This window comes from Dromiciops gliroides, chromosome 2, assembly GCF_019393635.1.
Source record: "Dromiciops gliroides isolate mDroGli1 chromosome 2, mDroGli1.pri, whole genome shotgun sequence".
NCBI lineage: Eukaryota > Metazoa > Chordata > Mammalia > Microbiotheria > Microbiotheriidae > Dromiciops > Dromiciops gliroides.
Window position 1 is genome coordinate 640,015,893 of NC_057862.1, and position 25,916 is coordinate 640,041,808.

Here is a 25,916-nt window from a genome sequence, read left to right on the forward strand (position 1 = left end):
TAAGCACCTACTATATGCACATACTGTGCTGGGGACTGTGGATATAATGACAAAATTTTGTCCTTAAAAAACTCTTAGGGGAAATAGCACTCACATATGTAATATATACAAACAATGTCAAGCACACACAAGATGAGAAGCAGCATGACAGAGTGACAGAGAGCCCACCTCACAGCCAGAAAGGACTGAGTTCAGGCCTACCTCAGACACATACTGGGCCAGTCACCCATCACAGCATTCTGAGTAACGCCGGTAAATGCAAACACCCTCCCCCCCCATCAACCCCACCCCAGGACCACATATTGTGTCATCAAAACTTAAGTAGAAACAGAGGCCACCAATCCATCCATAAGGACTCCATGTTACCCCAGGTTTTGCTGTATTTTTATTTTGTTACATACATCCTGATTACATTCTAATCTGGATCGGGCCGTACTTGAAAGAGCCTCTCACTGACACCTCTGCCCAATTCATACCAATGGAATCCAAGGTCTAGTCCTCATCCCTACATACAAAGTAATGTGGTGAGCAGGAACTGGGGGCGGGGGGGAGGGAGGGGGGTGGAAGGGCTGACAGGAGGTGAGTCAGAGCTGGGGTTTTACAAGGAAAAGGTGGGAGCAGATTAATTCTAAGCCTGGGTATATGTAGCATATGCAAAGGCCACTGGGGAAATGACTGGCAGAAACTGCAAGGAGACTAGTTTGGCTGGACTGCTTGAGGATGTGTGAAGGAATAATTGTCTTTAAAGCCCAGATAGACAGGTTAGAGCTATATTGTGAGGGCTTTAAATGGCTTTGCGCCTAGAGGTGTTAGGTAGATACACAAAATCTTTTGTTTATAAACACAAGAATGTATTTCCTTTTTAATTAATACCTAATAAGAAAAGCAATTAAACCAGGAAAAAAAAGCACATTAATTAAAAAAAAACTGTAATGAATTTTTTTGAGATGCAACCTGAGGGGAGTATGTGGGCGTAGGGCTTTCTCTTCACAAAAGACAATTATATCCTCTCCTTCCCACAAAGAGATGAGAAACAGAAGGGTGACAGTACAGTAACAATCTTTTAAAAGGGAAGTTAATCTGGGTATTGAAACAGAAGAAAAATCTAACTCTAGATTTACCAACTCACCCTCACTAGATTTGAGAAAAATTAAAATAAAATATTTGGAGAAAATAACTATTAATTAAATGTTTTTATTACTATAAAGTGGTATACATTTATTAAATAGCTTCACAGTTTACAAAACATTTTGCTTCCAACAAAACCCTGAGATGTAGATTATTATCACCACTTTACAGAAATAGAAGCGGAGGGTCTGACACCTTAAGAAACTTAACCTGGCCTTCTGGCCTCAAGTCTGCCACCTTCGCCTCATTGCCTTTGACCTAACCTATGCAGTTTCCAGGCTTGAAAAAAGGGCAAGGTCTAGCTTCTGCCCTTCTTTGGTAATGTCTAGCATGGAGCAAGTGCTTCACAAATACTTTCCAGACTGGAAAGGAAGAACCTATTTGTATGTTGTCTCCTTTTTTAAAAAGATCCTAGACAACCATTTGTAGAAATTTTTGAAAAATGAAATAAAGTAATGCCCATCTTCCATAAACTTGTCTTCCACTATCCTACTTCTCCCAGTAGTAAATGAATACAGCTAATTAATACCACTGCAGTTTCCAGTCTCTCTAGTTTTAAAAGTTAAAAATGTGAGCCAATAAAAATCCAAATCAGCTGAAAATCTAGCAAAACTAGAATAATTACAGGTGTTCCATTTCTGAAGTTAATTACTATAATTTTATTCCAGCTCTTTCCAGTCTCAGCCAATTAAGATGAACTAACAACTAAAAAATGATACATACTCATGTCAGTTTCCATTAAGTGAATAATTATTTACACAGACAAGCTGAGATTTTACTGTACAAAACCTCCCATGCTGCTTCCTGGTGCTAAAATGAGGACTCCTACATTCTAGGTAACTTTAGTCTGGGAGGAAAGAAAGTTAATGTATCTAATTGTGTAGTTAGTTCTAGTTAAGTTTTCAGGGTTTTTAGTTGTTCTTTTAAAATTTAATGAAAATAGGGGGCAGGTAGCTAGCACAGTGGATAAAGCACCGGCCCTGGATTCAGGAGGACCTGAGTTCAAATCCAACCTCAGACACTTGAAACCTACTAGCTGTGTGACCTTGGGCAAGTCACTTAACCCTCATTGCCGCCCCCCCCCCCAAATTAATGAAAATAAAATAAGACAGTGAGACCACCCAGGCCCTTGAAGAAGCCTAAGACACCTGTTTCATAAAAATTCATTTAGAAAATCAGACTTCAAGTTGAAAGGGTTCTTAAATCCCATTCAGTCCATTTCACAGATGAGGAAACTGAGATGTCAAGATGTGAAGTGATTCACCCCAAGTTACACAAACCTGGATTTTGCCCCTGCACTCCTTCCCTATGCCAGCTATGAGTTTACTGCTGCCCTGATGTCAGTAAGCAAGTTACTGGACACTCAGGCTTATTTCTACCTTATTCCCTGCATCTGTTTAAAAAGCAGCAAAAAATGTTCAGAAGGCATCAAGTCTAATATTTGATGAGCAAAGTAAAAACCCAGGATTCCAGAGTCTTTTCTTTCATTTTTCTTTTAAATGATGAAAAGACCTGAGAGTAGGAGAAGGGCCAATAAAAAGCAATCCACCTCCCTGGAGTACTGTGATTAATATCTTCTAATTCCCCTGGAAAGAGTTATTTTTAGAATCTAAAAAATAGAATTTTAGTGCAAAATCCATCAGGTTTACTTTATTTGTCCATAGGAGGTAGAATTAGTTCACACTGCTGGTAATAAAAGGACTAACAATCAAGAATGATTTTGATGCCGAACAAGTACGTCTCTCTTTAAGGTCTGCCAATGCTGTCTATGTAGCAATGCTCCTTAAACTGGTTCACAACAACCCTAGGAAGCACTAAGAGTTGGTCCTCTCATTTTACATAAGAGCAAATGTGGAGAGAAGGTCAGTGATCTGCCCCAGGTCCTCCAACCAGCCAGTCTCAGAGAGGCAGGCTGGGGGCCCAGGGCTCTCTGCACACCAAAATCATGCTCTTCCCCCTCTTCTGTCCTTCTACACCCTGCAGAGATGTAGGCAGCTTACTTGACCATTCCTGGGGAAGGCAGACTTATGCATGATCGGGCAATCCTGGAGAGAGGAGGGGAAGCCCAAAGCAAGAATGTTTTTGAGACAATGTTTTATGAAGAATAAAAAATAAAGGGGGCAGCTAGATGGCACAGAGGATAAAGCACTGGCCCTGGATTCAGTAGGACCCAAGTTCAAATCCAGCTTCAGACATTTGACACTTCCTAGCTATGTGACCTTGGTTAAGTCACTTAACCCTTATTGCCCTGGAAAAATAAAATAAAATAAAAAATAAACATTCAACAGCTGAAGAACTCAAAAGGATGCATCTCAAAGAATGGAGTCATATCCTAGCGTCTAAGGCCAAAATCACTCTTTTTTGGTCATGTCAACGATCCCTTTTGGTGTGGATATTCCTTTCCAACTATGGAATTCCCAATGATCTCAATTCCCAGGTTTATGGTGCTCATGGCTTGGACTTACTGGAAAAAAGTCTTAATCCAGTGATCATGGTGACAGGTCAGGTGCTCAAGGGAGAGACCGTTGATCTAAATCTTGGGAATGGACCGTGGTCCAATGGACCTGACAGTGTCCTACCTATGCTACAAGTCCTGGGACCTATAAGACTTCTGCAAAGGCACTATGTTATGTATCTATAGAAATTAAATAATCCTTTTGGCTTTTTTTTTTTTAGGCCCTTATGACTAATTGTCAATCTGTATGCTTATGTATACCTAATGCCCTCCCTCCCTCCCTAGGTCCTAGTAAAGCTTAAAGAGATAATAATAGCTCACGTCATTCACACTCACGTTCAGTGTACTTGAGAGAACGAAAGACTCTGCGTTGGGGGGTCACTCTCTTGATGTTGGGATGATCTTCTAGAGTCAGCACTCCAGTCTTCTGTTTTTCTTTGATCTGTATCACTTCAAAGTCACTGGGGTAGTCACTGGATGGATTGTTCCGAGGTATAATCCTCCAATTTTCTATTTCACTGCTTTTCAGTGCACTCGAAATAAACTTATTTCTAGCCTTGGCAGTAAAGTATCCATTGAATGCCACGATATATTCTGAAAGCAACCACCACAAACAAAATAAGCATTTCAAATGTACTTTATATCAAATGCAGAGTATATTTTATATAATCCAACCATTCATTTTTATGGTATCAAGAGATCCCATTCAAAGCAAACTTTTTTTGCACCCCAAACTCAAGAGCAATAACATAAATCTAACTTTTATGCACTGGGCAATAGTTGATAAAAAAAAGCTCCAATTTAAAATGGTTTGGCTGGAGCAGCAATTCTCATACAACTTACAGAACAATTCATTTGAAATAACACGGACACTTTTTTTTAAAAATGCAAAAACAGAGATCAACAGTCTCTAAATTTTTCACTGAAAATACTGTCAAATCCCTACTCAGATTATGTGGAACAGAAACACAAATTTTCAGAACTAGTGAACAGAACATAATGCTAAAAGCTGGGAAGGAACTTCAAAGATCACCTAATCTGATGCCCTCACTTGACAAAGGAAAGCTCAGAGAGAAAGTGACTTGTCCAAGGTCACACAGTTAGTGCCAGAAGCAGAACTACAAATAAGATTTGTTTCTTGGGGGAAGGACTCTCCTCACTTTTCTAGCCTGCAGTCTGGTCCACTTAATATCGATATGTAAATGTTAATTCTGTAAAAAAGAAACCTTCAAGGGCAGCTAGGTGGCGCAGTGGATAAAGCACCAGCCCTGGATTCAGGAGGATCTGAGTTCAAATATGGCCTCTGACACTTGACACTTACTAGCTTTGTGACCCTGGCCAAGTCACTTAACCCTCATTGCCCCACCAAAAAAACCCCAAAAACCCTTCAAGGGGATTAAAGTTCAGGTAAATAATGAAGAATTTGGGTTTCCTTGATCAAAATTATCTAACTATATTGGAAAAAGCAAAAGACTTAAGCTTATTTCATATCAAAGTGCTCCACACACAACCCACCTAAAATCTCTGAGTGGTAAGATTTAATACTGAAGTAAACAGTCGTGTTTGCTGGCAAATAAAGAATAAAAAAATCACAGTCCAAAGGTTTAATCAAATTAAATGAGATCATTCATTTGTCCATCAGTAAGTGACTGGCTGAACAAGTTGTGTTCCATTAACATAATAGGACATGAACATGCTGTACAAAATAGTGACTACGAGGAGTTTGGAGAAGCAGAGGGAGACTTCTATGAGAACTGATGGCAGGTGAAGCAAGTAAAACTAGGAAGGCAACATGCACAATGGCTACAACAACGTTAACCGAAAGGGCAGCAAGTGAAATGGGATGTTGGGAAGGCTGGTCCCCAAAGAAGGCTCCTCTCCCTGCACTTGTGAGGAAGGGTATCAGATAGCAACCTTTGTCCATTTCTTTGTTTGGTTCAACTGTTTACCCTCTTTTTTAAATAAGAGATGGCTCTCTCTGAGAGGGAAAGTAGAGGAGTTCTCTGGAAAATTCAGGTAATGTAAAAACAAAGCATACCAATAAGTTCTATTTCAAACCAAACACTACACCATCATTACCGTGTTCCACGACTGTTGAAGAGAACTCCACCTTCAGAGAAAGCTGGGGGCACCCAGAGCACAGAGAGGTCTCATGGGATGAGTTTTCCAGCCTGCCTGCCCAGTGCCTCTTGCCACAGAGCAAAACCACAATCAGAAGCAGCCAGATGTTTACAAACTTCATGGTCATGAGAGAATGTGGTCTTAAAATGCCGTAAATTCAAATCACTTTTTTCCTTCTTGTCTATTAGTTCATTTTTGTTTCAGCCAAAAGTTGAAACATTGCTGGTCAGCTGTCTTACAGTCTTGTCCAACATAAGTAAAAGTTAAATTCCATGGTCTTTTGGGGTTTAGCCTGAAAAAAGGCATTCATTTCTTTCTTCTCTTCTTCTCCATTTTTGACACAGGTCTTGCTCACTCTGGCTGCGACAACTGAGTCCTGAGTTCCATTTGTACTAAGAAAGTAAAATCCAAAAGGAATTATCAACAGGTTCGCAAGCCAACCTATAAAATGAAAACAAAGCACACATACATTACTCATGACCCAGACATAAATCTAGATAGAAACCAGAGATGGACCTTAGAGATTTGTTCAGGGCTGAACTCCATTTTACAGATAAGAAAAGGGAAAGAGTTGAAGTGACTTGCCCAAGGACTCACAGTTGGGCAGCACAACCAGAGAGAAGAACTGAGACTCCTTCCTACTCCTGCCCCACCTTTACACCAAACACACTGTGACTGTTTCATGCCTGAATCAAGCTCACAGAGATATTGCTGGTTACAAGTCAACCAAATACTCAAGATGTCAAATTCAGAGACTTAGGCAATAGAGGACAACTCTTGAGATCGTAGTTTCTTGTAATCTGTAACTTCACACTGCTCCCTCTCCCCCTGATTTGTTACATTTTTATGTTATTAATGTCCTGAGTTCTTCCAATTGGCATTGCTTTTCCTAGAAGTTGCGGTCATCTCCCAGGAATGTCTGGTAAAATTACCCAAATTGTGTGGAGGAAAAAAAACTTTTAAAATAGTTAAAGATTCCTCAGAAGTTAGCACTTTCTTTAGGGATATTTTACACTTTTTTTTTTCATTCCTTTGCCTTTATCCAGTTAAACATTTTCTTCAAGTTTACAGAAAATTTCTTTTACTCATTCAACACACACACACACACACACACACACACACACACACACACACCCTGTTTTGCACAGGGCACTGTAGGAAATGCAGTGAGAAAAAAAAGGACACAATCCTTCCCCCCCATGAAATTCACAGTCCAGGTGGCAAATTAAGGTACCTACAATATTCAATAATTTGTAACTGCAAAATAAGTAGATAAAGAACTATAATAAAAGATGTGTTGCAAAAAGAAAACAGAAAAGAGAAAAGAGATATAAGTTCAAGTTCAAGAGAGGGACTAATTCTGGCTGGGGAAATGGGAACTGCTATGGCATCTGAGCTAAGTCTTTAAGATAGAAAGTGGACAGGCAAGAGCTTTGGAAGATTTCTTTTTAATTACATTAAGTTTCAAGTATGAGGAAATTTCAGGCAACAGCACAAGCCATGCTGGATAATTAGGTAAGCTGCATCTACTGAGGAAGTAAAGCAAGAGGCAAACCAGTCTATATCCTCAATAAAACACCTACTGTCACCAGGTACTTACTGTGCTGGGTGCTGGGAAGACAAGTTCAGAGAATGTTTATAAGGAACATACAAATACATATAAATTTGTTGCTTAAGATGATGGAATATACTTTCCTCTTCTTTGGCAGAAGAGAAGGGGAACATGGGTGCAGAAAGTCATGTGCACTGTCACATAGGGCCATTTGGGTTCGAATTAAAGAAGACCGTGTCTAAAAATCAAGAAAAGAAGGATATAAAAACCCTTACATCAGGGCACTAGGTAGCGAAGTGATAATGCGCAGGCCCTGGATTCAGGAGACCTGAGTTCAAATCCGACATCAGACACTTTGACACTAGCTGTGTGACCCTGAGCTAGTCACTTAACCCTCACGTGCACTGCCAAAAGAAACCCCACAAAACCACAAAACCCCATACCATAAATTATTGGTTGAAAATATTGCTATATATGTGTTTTGTGAGTGAAACTATATGAGAAACGTATGGGCTCCAACCAAAATTGTCTCAAGAGAAATGTTATCCCAAGAAAATACTTGGGGGGGTGCCCCTATTTTACTTTTGCAATGAAAAATATAGCAATACGAGACATTGGCTTCTGAAATAACAGAAATGAGCCAAAGGCATCTACGACCCACCTGTAATAGTATATCTTAAAATGGAGGAAAAATACCTAGTGGAGGAAAAAAGCCCTTGAAACTACAAACCTAAAGTTATAAGATAGACTGTAGAACATAAAATGCTGGATGAGATCACGAGATCATCAAGCGTCTAACCTTACAAGCAAATATAAAATGACAAAATGGACACAAGTAATGAGGAGATGCTGAAGAAACATGGAAACAAAGACTTGAGACAATGTTAAAATATATATTGACAGGGGGGCAGCTAGGTGGCGCAGTGGATAAAGCACTGGCCCTGGTGACCGGAGTTCAAATTCAGCCTCAGACACTTGACACTTTACTAGCTATGTGACCCTGGGCAAGTCATTTAACCCCATTGGCCTGCCCCCCCCCCAAGGATTACACACACTCTATTGACACACTCATCAATTTAGCTATATTTGAAAAGGGCATCAGTTTAGAAGAGTGTGAAAGAAAAGAGAATTAAGATCATTTTCTAGTACAGGTCAATACCTTTGAGAATCACAAATACTATGAGGTTGCCTAGTCCAGTGGTGTCAAACTCCTAGCCCACAGGCCACTTAACCCCAAATGTTTAAACCATAAACAAACATACCAATAACAACACAGATGATGCTAATTTTAGTGTCTGGCTTAAGTCATTTGGGCCCACAAGGATCCAAGTTTTACACCTAGTCCAATCCAAGCAGAATCTATGGAGAAATGATGCATCAAAACTGGGCGGGCCCTGTCCCCTGGCACAAAGTAAAGCAGGGCCTTTCCTTCCTCCCTCCCTCTTTCCTTCTATGCTTCCTTACGCGCTTGTTCTCCATCCCTACTCCCTTCCTCTCTCCTCTCTCCTTCTGCAGAACTGTGAAGAGGCAAAGTCAACAAAACAGGTCCCTGGCTCAAAATTCTCTTCCATAAGTACAGTGATTCATTAAGGGTGAACAAGCTCCTCTTTTAAAGATCAAGGCCATAAGTATTTGTTGAATTTCACAACTGACAGTCTAAAAAATTCATAGCTATCAGGCTTCAAGATCACTTAGAACAAACTTCTCACCTTGCCCTAAATCACACAGATTCCAGATACTCTGAAGTTTGGGCAGTTCAAATTCTCCACACTGAGTAAAAACTCCTTTAATCAGACTGTACAGATACTAAGATCAACCACGGAGAACAGGAGACAATGTTGAGCCCCCCAGGTCTGCAGGGGAGAGGCCAGGTTGGGGCCCTAAGTTATCAGGCTCTAAACAACCACAGGGCACTGAGTTTCAAAGTCTGAGCTACAAGGGGTTATTAGTAGGATATTAAGGAAGAAGACACTCAGAAAGGCAAGTGAGGAACAGTAAGGCAAACTCAGACCTACTTTGCAAGTCTACGGGCGGGGCGGAGGGGGTTGGGTGGGGGGGAGCCAGATGGTGGAGGAAAGGCTATGACTCTCCTTACAAATCTGTCCACAGTACCTCAATAAAAAAAAAATGCCATAAGACAACTTCGGGAGCAGGCAAAACCCACAAAAGAACAAAGTGAGACTATTTCCGCCAAAGATGGCTTAAATAGGTGGCAGGAATTGGCTGCTATATGGGGCACGGAGCCTGGGAAGACCATGCCTCCAGAGCTCGTAACCTTCACATCAGGAGCTTCTTCTGAAACGCAGCTCACTGACTGGTAAGGGGGTCCAGCGATTGCCTGGGGGGAAATAGTGAGGGTCTCTGTGGGAGCAGAGGCATAGCATGTTGCCCAGGAAGCAACTTGAGTGGCAGAGGCCCCGGGGGGGGAGGGGGCACAGGCATGCCAAGTTTTCAGGTCACAGAGAATCAGATTTCTATCAGGATTTCTGCTTATGGGGTAAAGAGAAAGCAGGCCCATGGTTACTTACAGGTCAGCCAAGCTGAGAACAAACCTAAATCCTACCACCTGGGACCCCTGTAGCTTGGGACAGTGCATCCTGGAAGCAGTGCTACATCGTGAAGAAGGAGTTAAAAGCCATGAAATTAGGCGGTCAAGATGGCAGGGCAGAGGAAAGGTGGCAGGGGACCATCAAAAAGTTTCTTTGATGGCAAGGGAGATCAGAATACACCCTCAAAAGAAGATAATAACAAAGTCAAAGCTCCTACATCCAAAGCGTCAATAAAAATATGAATTGGGTCTCATGCCTGGAAGCGCTCAAGAAAAGACTTTGAAGAGAAAGTAAGAGAGGTAGAGGAAAAGTGAGAGAGGTAACGCAATTCTACCTCAGGCTCCATAGGTGCTATCTGCCACATGCCACCAAAAAATCCCCTAAGGACTGAGAGCTGCTGTAGTGCAGGAACAAGGTCTGGTTTCTGAACAGACCTGAGTGGGCAGTTTGGAGACACGGGCCAAGACCATTTCTGATAGCAGAGATGGCCAGTTACAGCCTTAGGGAGAAGAAAGGATAATTCGTGTTAGTTCCAGGAGGGCAGGTCCCTTGAGTAAATCCTATCTGCTTTTATCTCCCCAGTGCCCACTGCAGGGCAAACAATAGGTGGCGTTACTAAATAATTACTGAAATAAATGCATGATGGAACAAACAAGGCGGGAAGTTAATTCACTGATACATGGACTCTAGAGAAGGCCGGGGCCTTATCAGCAGTCAGACAGCACTGCTGACAGAGAAAATAAGGCTCAAAGGACTGTGGGGTCGAGTAGGAGCCCATCTGGCTCCTGTTGAGCAACGACGTTGCTCTTCCAGCTTCACAGGACCCAAGGGGTTTGGGAGCAGGGGGAAGGACAAAAAGGAAGGTATGGCAGCTCCTCCAGCATGGATCCCCTCCCATCAAGAAGGAGAATGCCTGAAAAAAAGACCCGATGGTTTTGATATTAAGAGATCTCTGTTGACCTTGGAGAAAACAATTTTAACTGAATAATGAGGCCAGTACCTGCACTGATCAGGGCTGGGATGTGAACTGGAGGCAAAAAAGTATAAATTGCCTTTTCAGGGCATCTGGCTGTGAAAAATTGGAAAGGGAACTTTTACACACACACACACACACACACACACACACACACACACACACACACACACACACAATCCCTTAACAACAATGTCATTGCTCTTACTTAGCATCCCTATTCAAAACCAACTCCATGCACCTCAGATTCCAGGGGCAGGGATCCCTCCCTCTACCCAAACTCTCCTAACCCTAAAAGTAACAGCAGCTAATTATCCTGTGTAGGCACTGTAAGGAAGAGGGAGGGAGGGAGAGACTGAAGCCTTGGGAAAGGACAAAAGGCCTGCCCCACAAGCAGAACCCAAAGTTAGCTGCACAGTTCAGCTAATCTATACCAGTCATGGTAAACTCAAATAGAAACAGAGCCACTAAACTGTACCTACAAATCCTTGTAAGGCATACTGACTTAGAAAACCACATATTAATGTTATCGATGTCCTACTGTTATTTTGCTAAATATTTCCCAATTGGATTTTACTCTGATTTGGCCTGTTAGTCTGCCCACTGTTTAATACTTCTGATATGCATAGCATCGAAGGCTGCAGAGAGGTCCAGAAGGATGAGGACTAAGAACATTCAAAGGGAAATAAAGGATACTGTATTCAAAGAAAGAAGAAAGGAAATCCTTAAATAACCAACCAAACTGGGGGGAGGGAGGGGGCTAAAAAGGCACTTGGGACAGCCATGTTCTAAGTCACACAATACCCTATCTACTGAACCCCTTGCTTGCCTGTCCTGAGATTGTCTCTAATGTAACAGAAAAGTACTTCTGTGGGTTTCTGATTCCTAAATGAGAAGAGATTAACTAAAAATATAAAGAACCTGTAGTTCCTTTTGAAAACATTAAGCACCAGGAAGTGTTTTCCTGTTTTGCTCAGATGGGCTGAATCTGATAATGGTCTAGGGAGGCTCACTGAATTCTTGCTCATGTCTGAGGAACCAATCCTTTGAAGCAGCTGTTGCTTGTGCTGGGCTATATCAAATGATGTCAGTGCCCATAATTATTGGGAGAAAGATGAGAATAGGAACTTATGTTTTTGTGGTTACCCAAGGCCAAAATAAGAACATGGAGAAACACAAATTGGATACCCTTTGGGGGGAAAAGTTGTACAACAGGGGAGGTTGAGTTTAAGGAACTTCTTTTGAGAAAGTCATCAAATGTGGGTCAGTCTCCTTGTCTGAGTCAAAGAAAAGAAGAAACAATTAGAAATCAATCAATAAACATTAAGTGCCCACTATGCACCTGGCAGTGTGCTAAGTACTGGAAATTAATAACTCCACAAGATGGTAAAACAATAAATTCTAGAAGATAGATCCCTGGTATAGTATTCTTTAAGAGGTATGGGAACAATTTTTTGCAGGAAAATAGGATACACACATGCTCACACACACACACACACACACACACACACACACACTCTCTCTCTCTCTCTCTCTCTCTCTCTCACATCCTTTGAAACAAAAATGTCTCTTAGCAGAACATACACAATTAACTGCCCCACAAATCAATGATCTAAGGAAATTGGTATTGGCTCACTATTTTGTCAAAAGATAATATGGTGCATTAAAAGTGACAAAATATAAAGGTATACCTACTCTTTGACTTCACCAATATATGGGGCCCCAAAGCACAAATATTTCACTTTACACCACCCTGTTGTGCTAACTCCTCAGCTCATCAGTTTGACTTGAGGATCACTACCTCATTCTTCAAGTAAACCCTGTCAGCCTTCACCTTATTAAAAGTGAAAGGGCTGGGGGGCAGCTAGGTGGTGCAGTGGATAGAGCACCGGCCCTGGATTCAGGAGTACCTGAGTTCAAATGCGGCCTCAGACACTTGACACTTACTAGCTGTGTGACCCTAGGCAAGTCACTTAACCCTCATTGCCCTGCAAAACAAACAAACAAACACCCAGTAATTAGAGAGCATAGTGAACTGAGAGCTAGACTTGAAGTCAGGAAGATCCTAGTTCAATCTTGTCCCATATACTTACTAGCTAGGTAATATTGGGCAAGTCATATCTGTCTTATTTAGCTCTAGTTTCCTCATTTGTAAAGTGAGAACAGCACTTTACAAGTGAAGATCAAATGAGAAAATATATTTAAAGAACCTTGTTTGAAAAATCCTACAGAGCTATAGAAATGGTGCTATTATTATTATTATTATTATTGAGTCAAACTCACATAGAAACAGATCTTTATAGCCCATATGGTGACTTAGAAAAACACAAATTAACATTATTGTGTTGTATTTTATTGTATGTTCATTTTGCTAAACATTCCCAATTACTTTTTTTTTGGGGGGGGGGGCAGGGCAATGAATGTTAAATGACTTGTCCAGGGTCACACAGCTATTAAGTGTCAAGTGTCTGAGGCCAAATTTGAACTCAGGTTCTCCTGAATCCAGGGCAGGTGCTTTATTCACTGCACCACCTAGCTGCCTCCCCCAATTACATTTTAATCCAGTTTCACTAATGAGAAGTTTTGCTGCCCAAGAGAATACCTTTGATTAAGACCATTTACTAAGGTGTAGAAGGGCTACCAATCTGTTTAGATGGAGAGAGTATAAATCCATACAAATGAAATCTCAGATTCATGAAATATTTAACATAAAGAGAAACAAATGATCAATGTTACCTTCCTTGTGTGTTTTAATAATATGCTGTAGTAAAAAATCAGGAATTACCTTCAAAATTTGGGCTTGCCTCATGTTATTAAGTTTTGTTTTCAAAGTCTCTTTGGTTTTTGGTTTTTTGTATTCCAAACTTAACATTACACCAAATAAAAGGCTCCTGCCCATGAAAACAATAGAAGAAAAAAGGACTGCACACTGCAGATCTCACATACAGTGTGCTTTTCTAGTTAAATATATATTAAATCTATAATTTATATAATAGACCCCCTCTCAACCTATAACTCTTGAAGCTGTTCTGCTTGTCTATTTCTCTCCCTCCTTCCTTCTGTTCTCTTCTGTACATTTCTTAAAAAAAAAAAGCTTCATTGACCTTCTTTTCTAGCTATCCTATCTACCTTTCTTGTACTTCCCTTGCAAGACTGAAAAAAAATAAAGTTCTTATAACAAATATGCATAATCAAGAAAAATAAAATTTTACATTATCATGTCTGAAAATATATGTCTTATTCTGCATTTTAAGTCCTTCACCCCTCTGCAACAAGGTGGGGAGCATGTTTAAGCAACAATCCTCTGGAATCATGGTCAGTCACTGAATTAATCAGAGTTCTGAAATCCTTCTCTTGTTTTACTTTGTTATTACTAAACTGTTCTCTTGGTTCTGCTCATTTCACTCTGCATCAGTTCCCACAAGTCTTCCCAAGTTTTTCTGAATTCATCCCTTTTATCATTTCTTATGATATAATAATAAATTACATTTACATGCCATACTATAACTTATTCAGCCATTCCCTGATTGATAATACCCCCTAAGTTTCTATTTCTACAAAATTAGACTTGTCAAAAGGCAATCACAATGTCATCAAAAGACTGAAAAGCAAATTTCTAGAAATCAAATCTTGTCTTTTTATGGACTAACATAAAATCAGAGATATGTTTTTATAGGAAAAAACCACTAATCACATAAAATTACATAACTTAAAAAAATCAGATATTTAAAAGAAAAATGATGACTACAAATAGGTCATAGCTTTAAAATGTCAAATTAAAATTAACAGTGTACCACAAAATTTTTGATGAACCTATTATCAGAAATTATACTCCCTTTGGGGTTATGTTACTGCCTGTTACATCCAAAACAAAGAAAAATTCCCTCAAAACCCATAAATTTTTAGTTATTCTTTCTAACAGGAGTTAGTGAATATGAAATCTCTTGTTCACCAAAACAGATCAGGGTGTTATTATTAGGACTGAGCTCTTCATCAAAAGTTCCATTTCCCTACATATATGCTATCCTCACGGCATAAATGTCATTAGTACAGCTATGTCGGTAAACATGTATTATTAATCTATCACAAATTAAATAGCACAGTACTTGTCCCACAGGGCTTAACGAATTCTTTTTCATTCATCCATTCATTCACTCAGAAACAAACATTTACCTTACCTTCCAGCTAATTAAATGTAATCAAGGCAGATTTGCAGGAGAAATGAAAAAAGGATTTATAGCTTACATAACAGAACAGTACACGTAGGAATGTAAACTCCTGGACATAATTTAGTATTAATGCATTTTAAAATTCCCCCTTTAAGAAAATTATTCGAGACTATATTCAGCAAAGTAGGGGAAACACAAATAAATGCCCATCGATGAGATGTCCAACTTCATGGTGAATTAGGAAGATTCTACTGAGTTATTTCTTTAGACACAGAAGCAGAAGCCAGTTTGTTAAAGTATGACATCTCCCTCACAGGCCAAGACACAGAGGATTATTGCCTGATCTTCACACAACTAATAAATACAAAGAATGAAACAATCCCAGCTCTTAAGATTCTTCCATTCTAAGGAGAGACAAGTACATGTTTAAGTACAGACAGACTAAATATGATACAAATAAATACAAAGTAGTCAACTACAAAGAAGCTTTGTAAGGAAGGGAATTACAGAGTTAGGAGGGTGTCTGAATTGTCTTGAATAAAGAGAGGAATTCTATGAGGTCGGTGTAAGGATAGAGTGCATTCCAGGCATGAGGGATGACAGCCAGGGCAGAGAGGAGGTGAATCTGAGTCCAGGAAGGAGAATTATGTATAATGCTGCTGGAAAGACAAATTGGGGCAAATCGGGGACAAGTGCTGAAGAGCTTTAAAAGCTAAAACAATTTTGTATTTGATCCTACAGACAACAGGGAGCCACTGAAGTTTAGTGAAATAAGGAATGACATCTGATAAGATCCACAATGAAGGAAGATCACTTTAGGGACAGAGGGCAAAGTGACCAATTAGAAAGCTAACTATAATAATCTAGGTCAGGGGGCAGCTAGGTGGCACAGTGGATAAAGTGCCAGCCCTACATTCAGGAGGACCTGAGTTCAAATCCGAACTCAGCCACTTGATACTTACTAGCTGTGTGACCCTGGGCAAGTCACTTAACCCTCATTGCCCCATCCAAAAAAAATAATAATAATAATAATCTAGGTCAAGGCAATCCCAAGGGACTAATGATGAAGCTGACTATCCACCCCCATAGAAAGAACTGATTAAAAAAGAGCACTTGTGGATTGTACATATATAACTTGGTTGCTGTCTTGTGGAGGGAGGAGGGAAAGGGAGGGAGAAAAATTTAGAACTCTAAATCTTGTGAAAATGAATGTTGAATGTAACTAGAAAAAACAAAATCTTTGTTGCAAGAAAAAAAAAATTTTAATTCAACCTCAAAAAAGAAATTTAAAAAAAATAATAATCTAGGTCAGGAGTTCTTTAACCTGGGATCCACAAAGCCGATGGTCCTTAGCTAAAAGGGAGAAAGGGAAAGATGTGGAAATCTTGAAAAGGGAAGATTTAGAAGAGTTTCTTTGAATGGGAAATCAATTAGAGGGGAAATAAAAGGATTTTCTCTGCAATAAGGGAAGAGTGAAGTTCAAGATGGATAATATGAATTTATGATGTACCAAGTACCAAGTACCAAGCAAGGAGCAAGTTCAAGAAGCCAGCAGCAACTGTGTAAGACCAGAGCAGATCAGGGCCTCACTTCCAGCTTCCAGACCAGTCCAAAGCCAGTAGAGGAAAAACCAGGGCAGGAATCACATAACAAAGGGAAAACCATAAGGCCTTTCATACCAAACTCATAGAGCTTTCCAGCTGACTGAGAGGGGCTGAATCCAGCAGCAGTCTACTGGAACCTTAAATGGGCAAGCCCATAAGTGTGCTGCTAAGAACAAAACCCAAACTTGCAGAGTTCAGAGCAGGAGGGCAATGATCACTGGCTTGGATTACACCACTCTAAGAGCACTGAAACATACAGGTCTCAAGCCTGAGCTGTCCAACATCCTAGAATAAGATAATGCTTGATATTTTAAGGAAGAATTTTACCACAGAGCTATGCTAGTAACAGGGACACTCCAGACACAAACCCAGAAGAAAACAACTGAAATATCTACAAGCAAAGCCTCAAAGAAAAATACAGCTTAGGTACAAGTTAAAATAGAATTGCTGGAGATGAAGCAAAAGTGTTTTTTTAAAGTTCTAAAATGCTTCCATAAATTAAATGAGAGTGCTAGAGGAAAAAGGTACAAAAGAAATTAAAGTTTCAGAAGAAAGAATTTGGAAAGGGAATTAACAGTTTGGCAAAAGAGTTACGAAACCTTACCCAAGCAAAAAAGTCCTGGAAAATTTAATGGACTAAATAGAAGGCAATGATTCTATGAGAAAACAAACAATAATTTTTAAAAAAGCTCAAAAAAAAATGGCAAGAATGTAACTGACCTGAAAAAAATAGATTAAGGAGAGAAAGTTATTGGATTACCTACAAGCAATGACAAAAAACAAAACTAAACTAAAAATACTCCTCCTGATAATATATTTATGTAGCCCATACTATGTGCCAAGCACTTTATAATTACTATGTCATTTGTTTCTCATAGCAACCCTGGGAGGCAAGTTGCTTTTATCCTCATGTGAGGAAACTGAGGCACACAGAGGTGAAGCAATTTGCCCAGGGTCACACAGGTAATAAAATGACTGAGGCCATATTTGAACTCAGGTCTTCCTGACTCTAGGCCCAGTGCTCTATTCAGTGTGCCACTTAGCCTACACAATATATTTCAAGAAATCATAAAAGAAAAAAAATCATAAAAGAAAACTTGACCAGACCTCTTAGAACCATAAGGACTCAGAGTAGAACCAAAGGACTCAGAGTAGAAATATAAAGAATCCGCTGGTCACCTCCTCCTGAGAGAAATCCCCAAATGAAAACTCCCAGGTACATTGTAGCCAAAGCCAGAGTTTCCAGATCAAAGACAAAATATTACAAGCAGCCAAAAATAAAGCATTCCAAGTACCAAGAAGCCACAGTCAGGAGTCATACATGATTTAGCAGCCACCACTGTAATAGACTGGAGAAGTTATAATTCGATATTCCAGAAGCAAAGGCTAGAGGCTTAAAACTAAGAATAACTTACCCTGGGGAAAAAAAATAATCCTAAAAGTGAAAAAAATGGAAGAGAACTGCCAAGTATTCCCAACAAAAAGAAAAGAGCTATGCAGAAACACTTACATGTAAATAAAGGAGTCAAGAGAAACAAACAAAAAACAATTAGAAAACAATCATAAGGAACAAAACAAGGATAAACTTTATATTCTAATATGTGGAAATCAGATGTGCATCTGCTTGCTATGAACATCAGATATCATTTATGGTTGCTGAAGTCTGTATTCAAACAACATCAGTTCTTCAGACAGCATGCTTCATCTTTCGTCCTTTGTGACTGTCTTGGATCACTGTATTGCTGAGAAAAGCCAAGTCATTCACAGTTCTTCATTGAACAATGTTGCTGTCACTGTGTACAACATTCTCCTGGTTGTGCTCACTTCACTTTGCAACAGTTCATGTTAGTCTTTCCAGGTTTTTCTGAAATCATTCTGCTTGTTGTTTCTTATAGCACAATAATATCCCATCACAATCACATACCAGTTTCTTTAGCCATATCCCAATTGATGGGCATTCCTTTGATTTCCAATTCTTAGCCACCACAAGAAGAGCTGCTATATTTTTTGTACAAATAGGTCTTTTTTTCCCTTTTTAAAATATCTTTGGGATATAAACTTAGCAGTGGTATTGCTGAATGAAAGGGTATGCAGTTTTGCTGGCTATCTCTGCCATCTTGGCTCTGCCCCAAGGTATGAAGTTTTATAGTTCTTTGGGCATAGTTCCAAATTGATCTCCAGGATGGTTGGATCTGTTCACATCTCGACCATCAGGGGATTAGCATCCCCTCCAACATCCATCATTTTCCTTTTTTCCCCATATTGACCAATCTGATAGGTGTAGGGTGGTACCTTAGAGTTATTTAAATTTGCATTTCTCTAATCAGTAGTGATTTCAAGCATTTTTCATATGACCATAGATAGCTTTGATCTGTCTGAAAAACTGCTTGTTCATAATCCATTGACCATTTATCAACTGGGGAATGACTTGTATTTTTACAAATTTGACTCAGTTCTCTATGTATTTGAGAAATGAAGCCTTTATCACAGATACTTGTTACAAAATTCCCCCTCCCACCCCATTTCCTGCTTTTCTTTTAATTTTGGTTGCATTTGGTTTTATTTGTACAAAACCTTTTTAATTTTATATAATGAAACTTACCTATTTTACATTTTGTAATACTCTCTATATTTTGTTTCATCTTAAATTCTTCCCTTATCCAGCAATCTGACAAGAGAAACTATTCCATGTTCTCCTAAGTATCATTCTTCATGTATAAGTCATGTACCCATTTTAACCATCTCTTGGTATATGACTTGAGATGTTGGTCTATATCATTTCTGCCATACTGTTTTCCCAGTGTTCCCACTATGTTCTGTCAAATGAGTTTTTGTCCCAAAAGCTTGGATCTTTGAGTTTATCAATTACAAGATTACTATAGTCATTTAATACTGTCTTTTGTATCTAATCTATTCCATTGATCCACCACTCTATTTCTTAGTCAGTACAAGATTGTTTAGATAATTACTATTTTATAATACAGTTTGAAATCTGGTATGGCTAGACCAAAGGAGGGATTAGTTCTAAGCAAAACAAACTCTTAAAAAAAGATGTATAAGCACCTCTTTTTGTGGTGGTAAGAGAAGATATCTAATAACTGGGGAATGGCTGAACAAATGATATATAAGTGTAATAGAATATTATTATTCTGCGTGAAATGAAGGGGATGGTTTCAGAGAAACCTGGAAAGACATGCATGAACTGATACAGAATGAAGTGAACAGAACATGACAATCTATATAATGACGACAACACTGTACTGACCAACCACAATTACAAAGGACTCATAATGAAACTCAAAGTGTCAGAAATAATTCAGGAGTGCAAAATGAGCTTTTTAAAAATATAGCCAAGGAAGAAATCTGTTTTGCTTGACTATACATGGTTGTAATGAGGTTTGTTTTCCTTTCTTTCTCAATGGAAGGTATGAAGGGAGACAGCTGAAGGAAGATAGGAGTGTAAAGGCAGATTTGGGCTGATGTGGAAAAAAGTAAAATTTAATTTTAAAAAAGTAATAATGGGGGGCAGCTAGGTGGCACAGTGGATAAAGCACCGGCCCTGGATTCAGGAGTACCTGAGTTCAAATCTGGCCTCAGATACTTGACACTAGCTGTGTGACCCTGGGAAAGTCACTTAATCCCCATTGCCCTGGGAAAAAAAACCTATTTAAACTCCTTGGGGACAAAAAGCAATAATGGAAACTATTATAATGGACCCATTCAGCACAACTGTGACCCTCTCCAGATCTATTTAGCAGCATGTGACTAGGAACAGAGATGGATGGTGGGAATAATCTGGGCCTGGGTTTTGGTAAGGGATGACCAGAGACAAGACGAGATTCAAGATTAGGTAATAGTATGGAGTTGAATTGGCTAACTACAGGGACAAGACTGCAAATAGAAGAATGTGAATTGATTAGATGGTAGGTTTAAGAGTTAAAGCATGGAATCAGAGCATGTTAGTCAGATAAAGGAATGCCAGAATTTTTTATTCATGGAAATAGACTACTTAATGGTTAATGGTGAGATCCTGAATGTGACTATCCCTGTGTATGGTTAGAGTTTATGTAGGAGAAAGTTAAGGTATTCAGAAGACTGAGGAATTCAGAGGTTAAAGTCTGAGAGAACATGCATATGGACATACATGAGAGCATGTCTCCTAGCATGAGAGCAGGAGTTGAGGAGAACAAGAAGACAGAAGGGGTAATAATATAAAATGAGACTGGAAGGACAGGCTGGAGCCAGACTGTGGAACACTTAAATACCAGGTTAAAGGGCAAAAGGCAATTGCCAAACATAATTCAGGGAAACTCAAAAGGCTAAAACAGAATGCTGAAAACAGCCTGGATCACACAGATGAAATCTATTTGCAGCATCCTTTATCACTACCTCCTTGTATGGTAAGATGATAAAGTGCAAAGAAAACTGAATCTGAAGGCAGAAACCGTGTTTGAGCCCACTCTTCATTTATACACCCTGGGAAAGTTTCTAGCTCTTTGGCATAAAACAAGAAGTAGGTAGTTAAAGAACTATTATTCACATTTTTTAAGGATGAAGGATTGAGGTTAAGAATGTTCTAGACCAGAGGTGTCAAACTCCTCACCTGAACTAGATTAAAATGTAACTGGGAAATGTTTAACAAACTAAATAAAAATTCAGAACAAGATAATGTTAATTTGAGGTTAAGTCATGCGGTTCTGGCTTCTATTTGAGTTCAACACCATTTCCCTCAACAAAACTATAAAGCGGATAAAACTGATTTCAGCATTGGCCCTCTTCCCCATTGCCAATCCAAGGCAAGTCCATCCTCTCAGGTTCAGTGATCAGCACGGCCAGTTAGTACCCCCAGTTTCTCCCAAATAAAATTGATTTTAGCCGGATAAAATAATCCCCAGTAAAGATACAGACATTTTTCCTGGGCCGTTCTGTAAACAATGCCCCTCTCCACCTTTGTTGTCTAACCCGCACCCATTAACAGGAATGGAGACACTAATGGACACTTGGGGCCAAAGTAAGCAATTACTGTCAAAGTTGAGATTGATGTAGTTTGGAAGTGTCATTTAAAATAAAAGCAAATGTTTAACTTATTGAGACTGTGTAGAAAGCAGGGACAAGAAACTTCAGGGAGCCTAACAACTCAAGTAGCAAGATACTAATCAACAGTATTTTGTCAAACCTAATCTTCAGGTTTTTACCCCTTTTATATTCATACACTATTCTGCATTAGAGTTTATTTGTGCACCGGCCTTATCTCCCCATTAAATTGCAAGGTCTTTGAGGAAACAGATGCATTATGCCTTGGTACCTCTCTCCTGGTACAGAAAACCCTGAACTTGGCAAGCACGCAAGAATGTTTATCAAACTGTTTATCATGTTGTTCAGTTATATCCGACCCTTTCTGACACCGTTTGGGGCTTTCTCCCCAAAGATCCTGGAGCAGTTCAGTTTGCCATATCCTTCTCCAGCTCTTCTGACAGATGAGGAAATTGAGGCAGACAGGGTAAAGTGACTTGTCCAGAGTCACATAACTAGTAAGTGTCTGAGGCTAGATTTGATCTCGGGAAAAGGAGTCTTCCTGACTCCAGGTCTGGCACTCTATCCACTTTGCCTCCTGGCTGCCCTTACTAAACTTAAGTGGATGTAAATATAGGCATAGTAACCTAATGACCCATGTTTAAGTACAACTAGATTTTGAGACTCCAGGATCTCATTCTGAATCTGAAATTTAAGACAAAGAACTAAAAAAAACTTTTTTATTCACTTGGAAAAGAGAGTTACTATGTCAAATAATAATGAACAGAGTACAACTGAAATAACTCTTCAAATCTGATACCACAACCTGACAGGTAACACACCTACAGAGTTATCACTTTTGTTTTTTCCCCTAAGGTCAAGGGCCAGAGTTTGTTATTCTAGTTACTCCATGTTTATTAACCTCAAGTCTCTTTTACTAGATGTCCAGTAGACATCTTAAACCAAACATGTCTAATACAGAACTCATTATCTTTCCCCTCAAACCCCACCCCTCTCCTACCTTTCCTTTTATCAGAGGGCAACACCATCCTCCCAGTCCCTCAGACCCACAACCTAGATGTCATCCCCTACACCTCACTAACTCTCATCCCAAACCTCCCCCACCCCACCAATCCCATCTGTTGCCAAGGACTTGTCGTTTTCACTTTTGCAACATCTCTTAAATACGAGCCCTTCTCTCCTCAGACACTGCCACCATCCTGGTTTAGGCCCTACATCATCTCACACCTGGACTAAGGGAATGGCCTGCTAGCGGTCCACCTGCCTCAAGTCTCTCTCCACTCCATTCCATCCTCCATTCAGGCACTAAAGTGAGCTCCCCTCCCCCCACCCCCATACTCAGTAAACTCCATGTAGCTTCCTGTTGCCTCTGGGAGCAAGAACAAAACGCTTGGCTTGGCTTTCAAGGCCCTGCAGGACCGAGCCCCCTCCTACACTTTACACCCTAACCTACTCTTCAATCCAGTGGCACTGGACTCCTGGTACTTCCACAAGCAAGACTCTCCATCTCTGGCTCTGGGCCTTCTCTCTGGATGGTCCCCATACCTGAAACACTATCCCTCCTCTCTGACCCTCCTGGTTTCCTTTAAGTCCCAACTAAAATCCCACCTTCCACAGGACACGTTCCCCAACTTGTCTTAATTCCAGTGCCTTCCCTCTGCTAATCACTTCCTCCTTACCCTGTATATAGCTTGCTTTAAATGTTGCATGTCGTCTCCCCCATTAGATTAAGTCCTTCAGGTTAGGAATAGCCTTTTGCCTCTGTTTGGCTCCTGGCACTCGTTAGAGATTTAATAAATATTTACTGATTGATTTTCAAGAATCCCATCAACACAACTGAAAGTCAGGCTCACAAAGTTACATGGTATTGCCTCCATCATGTGTCTTCAAAACAATGTCCTTTTATCCAGGATGTGTATGAGCTGACTTCTCAATACCAGACTACCAGAAGCAGACTGGGCCTCAGAGGGGACATGACAATTTCAAAGTTTAAAGGACACTACTGTGTTCAAGACTCTGGACTAGGTGCTACAGGAGACATAAAGATAATTCAGCTTAATGCTATTTCCTCTGTAAGTGAGGAAAAGGAAAGACCCAATGGGCCTTCTCCCTTGGGCCTCAAAAAACACTTTGTCTTTCAGCTCTTTAATGCATGTATCATAAATTCTAGTTATTTGTGCAGTATCTTCTCTAAACCAACACAGTACAATGCTCTGCACACAAGAGATTTATATGGGTGGATGTATATGTGGGTTTATGTGTGTGTATATATGTATGTGTTTGTATGTATATGTAGATAGATAGATGGGTGGATGGATGGATCCAGTCCGGACATTTCCAGACCATGTGACCTTTCTCTGGGCCTCTCAAACTTCTCCAACAGAACTTAACTGTCAGAGATAAACCAATTTCCGCAGGCTCCACAGACCAAGACCCTAAGAACCCTACCAACATAAGGACGGGCTGAATGAACAACAGAAGGCTAATTCCCAGTCCTTCGGGCTCTCACTCAGGACCCCAGTCCCTCCATGTTTCTCGATGCCCCAAGGTTCGGAGGAGAAGCAACCTGGGAACGCAGGGTGCCAAAAGTTCTGTACCTCGACAGGGCTCAGCTCCAGGAGTGAGGGGGCAGAGGGGGCCAGGCCGGTGTGGCTGCTCCATTAAGCCTGGGGGAAAGGGGCTAGCATTCGGCCCCTATTTCAAGTCAGGATCCGCATTAAGTCCCTCGGTGCCGACCTAAGCCCTGGGGACACAGAGAGGCCAAAATTGGCCCCTGCCCTCCAGGAGCTCGGCCTGCCGGGGTGAGCGCCCACAAACCAGCAGGTACTAACGAGACAGACACAGGAGATGGGAGAGAACCCCCGTGGCTGCACCCCGGCAGAGATGAGGAGGGAGAGAGGAGACTGGCAGGCGTGGGGCACGGCTAGAGAAAACACCCAGAGCTGAGGGCCAGGTGTGTGAGCACCGGCCAAAAGGGTCCCCGACACAGAAATCAATGAACAGCGGGCGCTTTATCCAGCGCTGAAAGGTTTGCAAACACTTTTTTGCAGTCACAAAGGCTTCCTAAAAAAGCATTTTACGCTTTTCACTCATTGCATCCTCCAGACGACCGTGGGAGGGAAGGGGCCATTAGATCCCTATTTCACAGGGGAGGAAACTGAGGCACGGGGCGGTCACCTGCCCTGCCCATCAAGGGAGACTGTGGTCTTCCTGATGCCTAACGAGAGGTTAAGCAAGAACTCGTGCTTCGGGGCTATCTCACGAGATCCTCCACCCCACGGCCGCGACTGGCCCTGGTGGGCCCCTGGGAGTAAGGGCCTGGCCCGGGGCCACACGGCTGGCGAGGTATTAATAACAATAACATCGACGGCCGGGCGCTTCGAGGTCATCCAAGCCCTTACAAAGAGCCTCCTTGGGTCCTCGGGAGGCGGGGAGGCAGGCGCTATGATGGTCCCATTTTACAAATTAGGTAGCCGAGGCCACAGAGGTCAGGCGCTAGCTCAGGTCACCCGGCTGGACGGGGTCGGAGGCCGGTCCCTGACCATGCCGGGGGCCTCCCTTCTCCCCGCCCGGCCGCAGCACCCCTCCGCACCCCCCACCCACGGCTCGGCTCTCCCTTGGCTCCGCCTAACGGCGGCCTCAGCCCGCCCTGACGGTGAGGAGGGGTCCTTCTCGGCCTCCCCCATAGCTGGGGCCCGGGCCCGGGCCCGGGCCGCTCCAGCCAGGACCACGCGGGCCTCGGCCGCCGGAGCCCCCGAGGAGCCACAGCAGGGAGGCCCGCAGGGGCCGTAGGCTCCGGGGTCCGAGGCCAGGGAGGCTGGACGTACCTGCTCCTCTGGCCGGCGGCGGAGCGGCCCCTTTAAGCCCCGTCCCCCAGTCCCCGGGGTAACGGAACGGCGGCACTGGTGGTGGCGGCGACGGCGCACACACCTCCGTCCTCCATGGGGGGGGCGGGGGGAAGAAACTGTTTACTACCAAGTCTCGCGAGAAGCACGGCACGACCGGGAAAGCTGGGAGACAGCCGGGAGACAGCCGGCAGAGCGAGCGGCGTGGGCCTGACTCCGCCTAGCGTGCGGCGTCCGGTGCGTGAGAGCCGAGGGCCAAAGCGAAGTCCCTGGAGTAGGGAAGGTCTCGCGATGCTTAGCATCTCAGCCCTGGAGGAGAGGATTCAAAAACCAAGCCGTGGGCGGAGCTCGCACAGGCTGGCTCCGGGTCAGCCAGACTGAGGTTTGGTTTTGCTCTTACCGGCCTCAAAGTCCTACACTACCGGGTCTCGTTCGAACTTTTTTCGTCTGTGCATTCATTCATTATGCAGTGCCATGCCTACGGTG

General features: G+C 41.6%; 1 protein-coding gene across 1 annotated transcript in view; it reads right to left on the reverse strand.

Moving 5' to 3' along the window:
- MBTPS1 (membrane bound transcription factor peptidase, site 1) overlaps positions 1 to 25,578 on the reverse strand; it is a 73,614-nt gene extending 48,036 nt beyond the window's left edge. The window contains 3 exon segments of the mRNA XM_043985008.1: positions 3,920 to 4,177; positions 5,663 to 6,145; positions 25,413 to 25,578. Coding sequence (XP_043840943.1) covers positions 3,920 to 4,177; positions 5,663 to 5,831 — 427 coding nt within the window. The 5' untranslated portion in view covers positions 5,832 to 6,145; positions 25,413 to 25,578.
- Between the last annotated feature and the right edge of the window lie 338 nt (positions 25,579 to 25,916).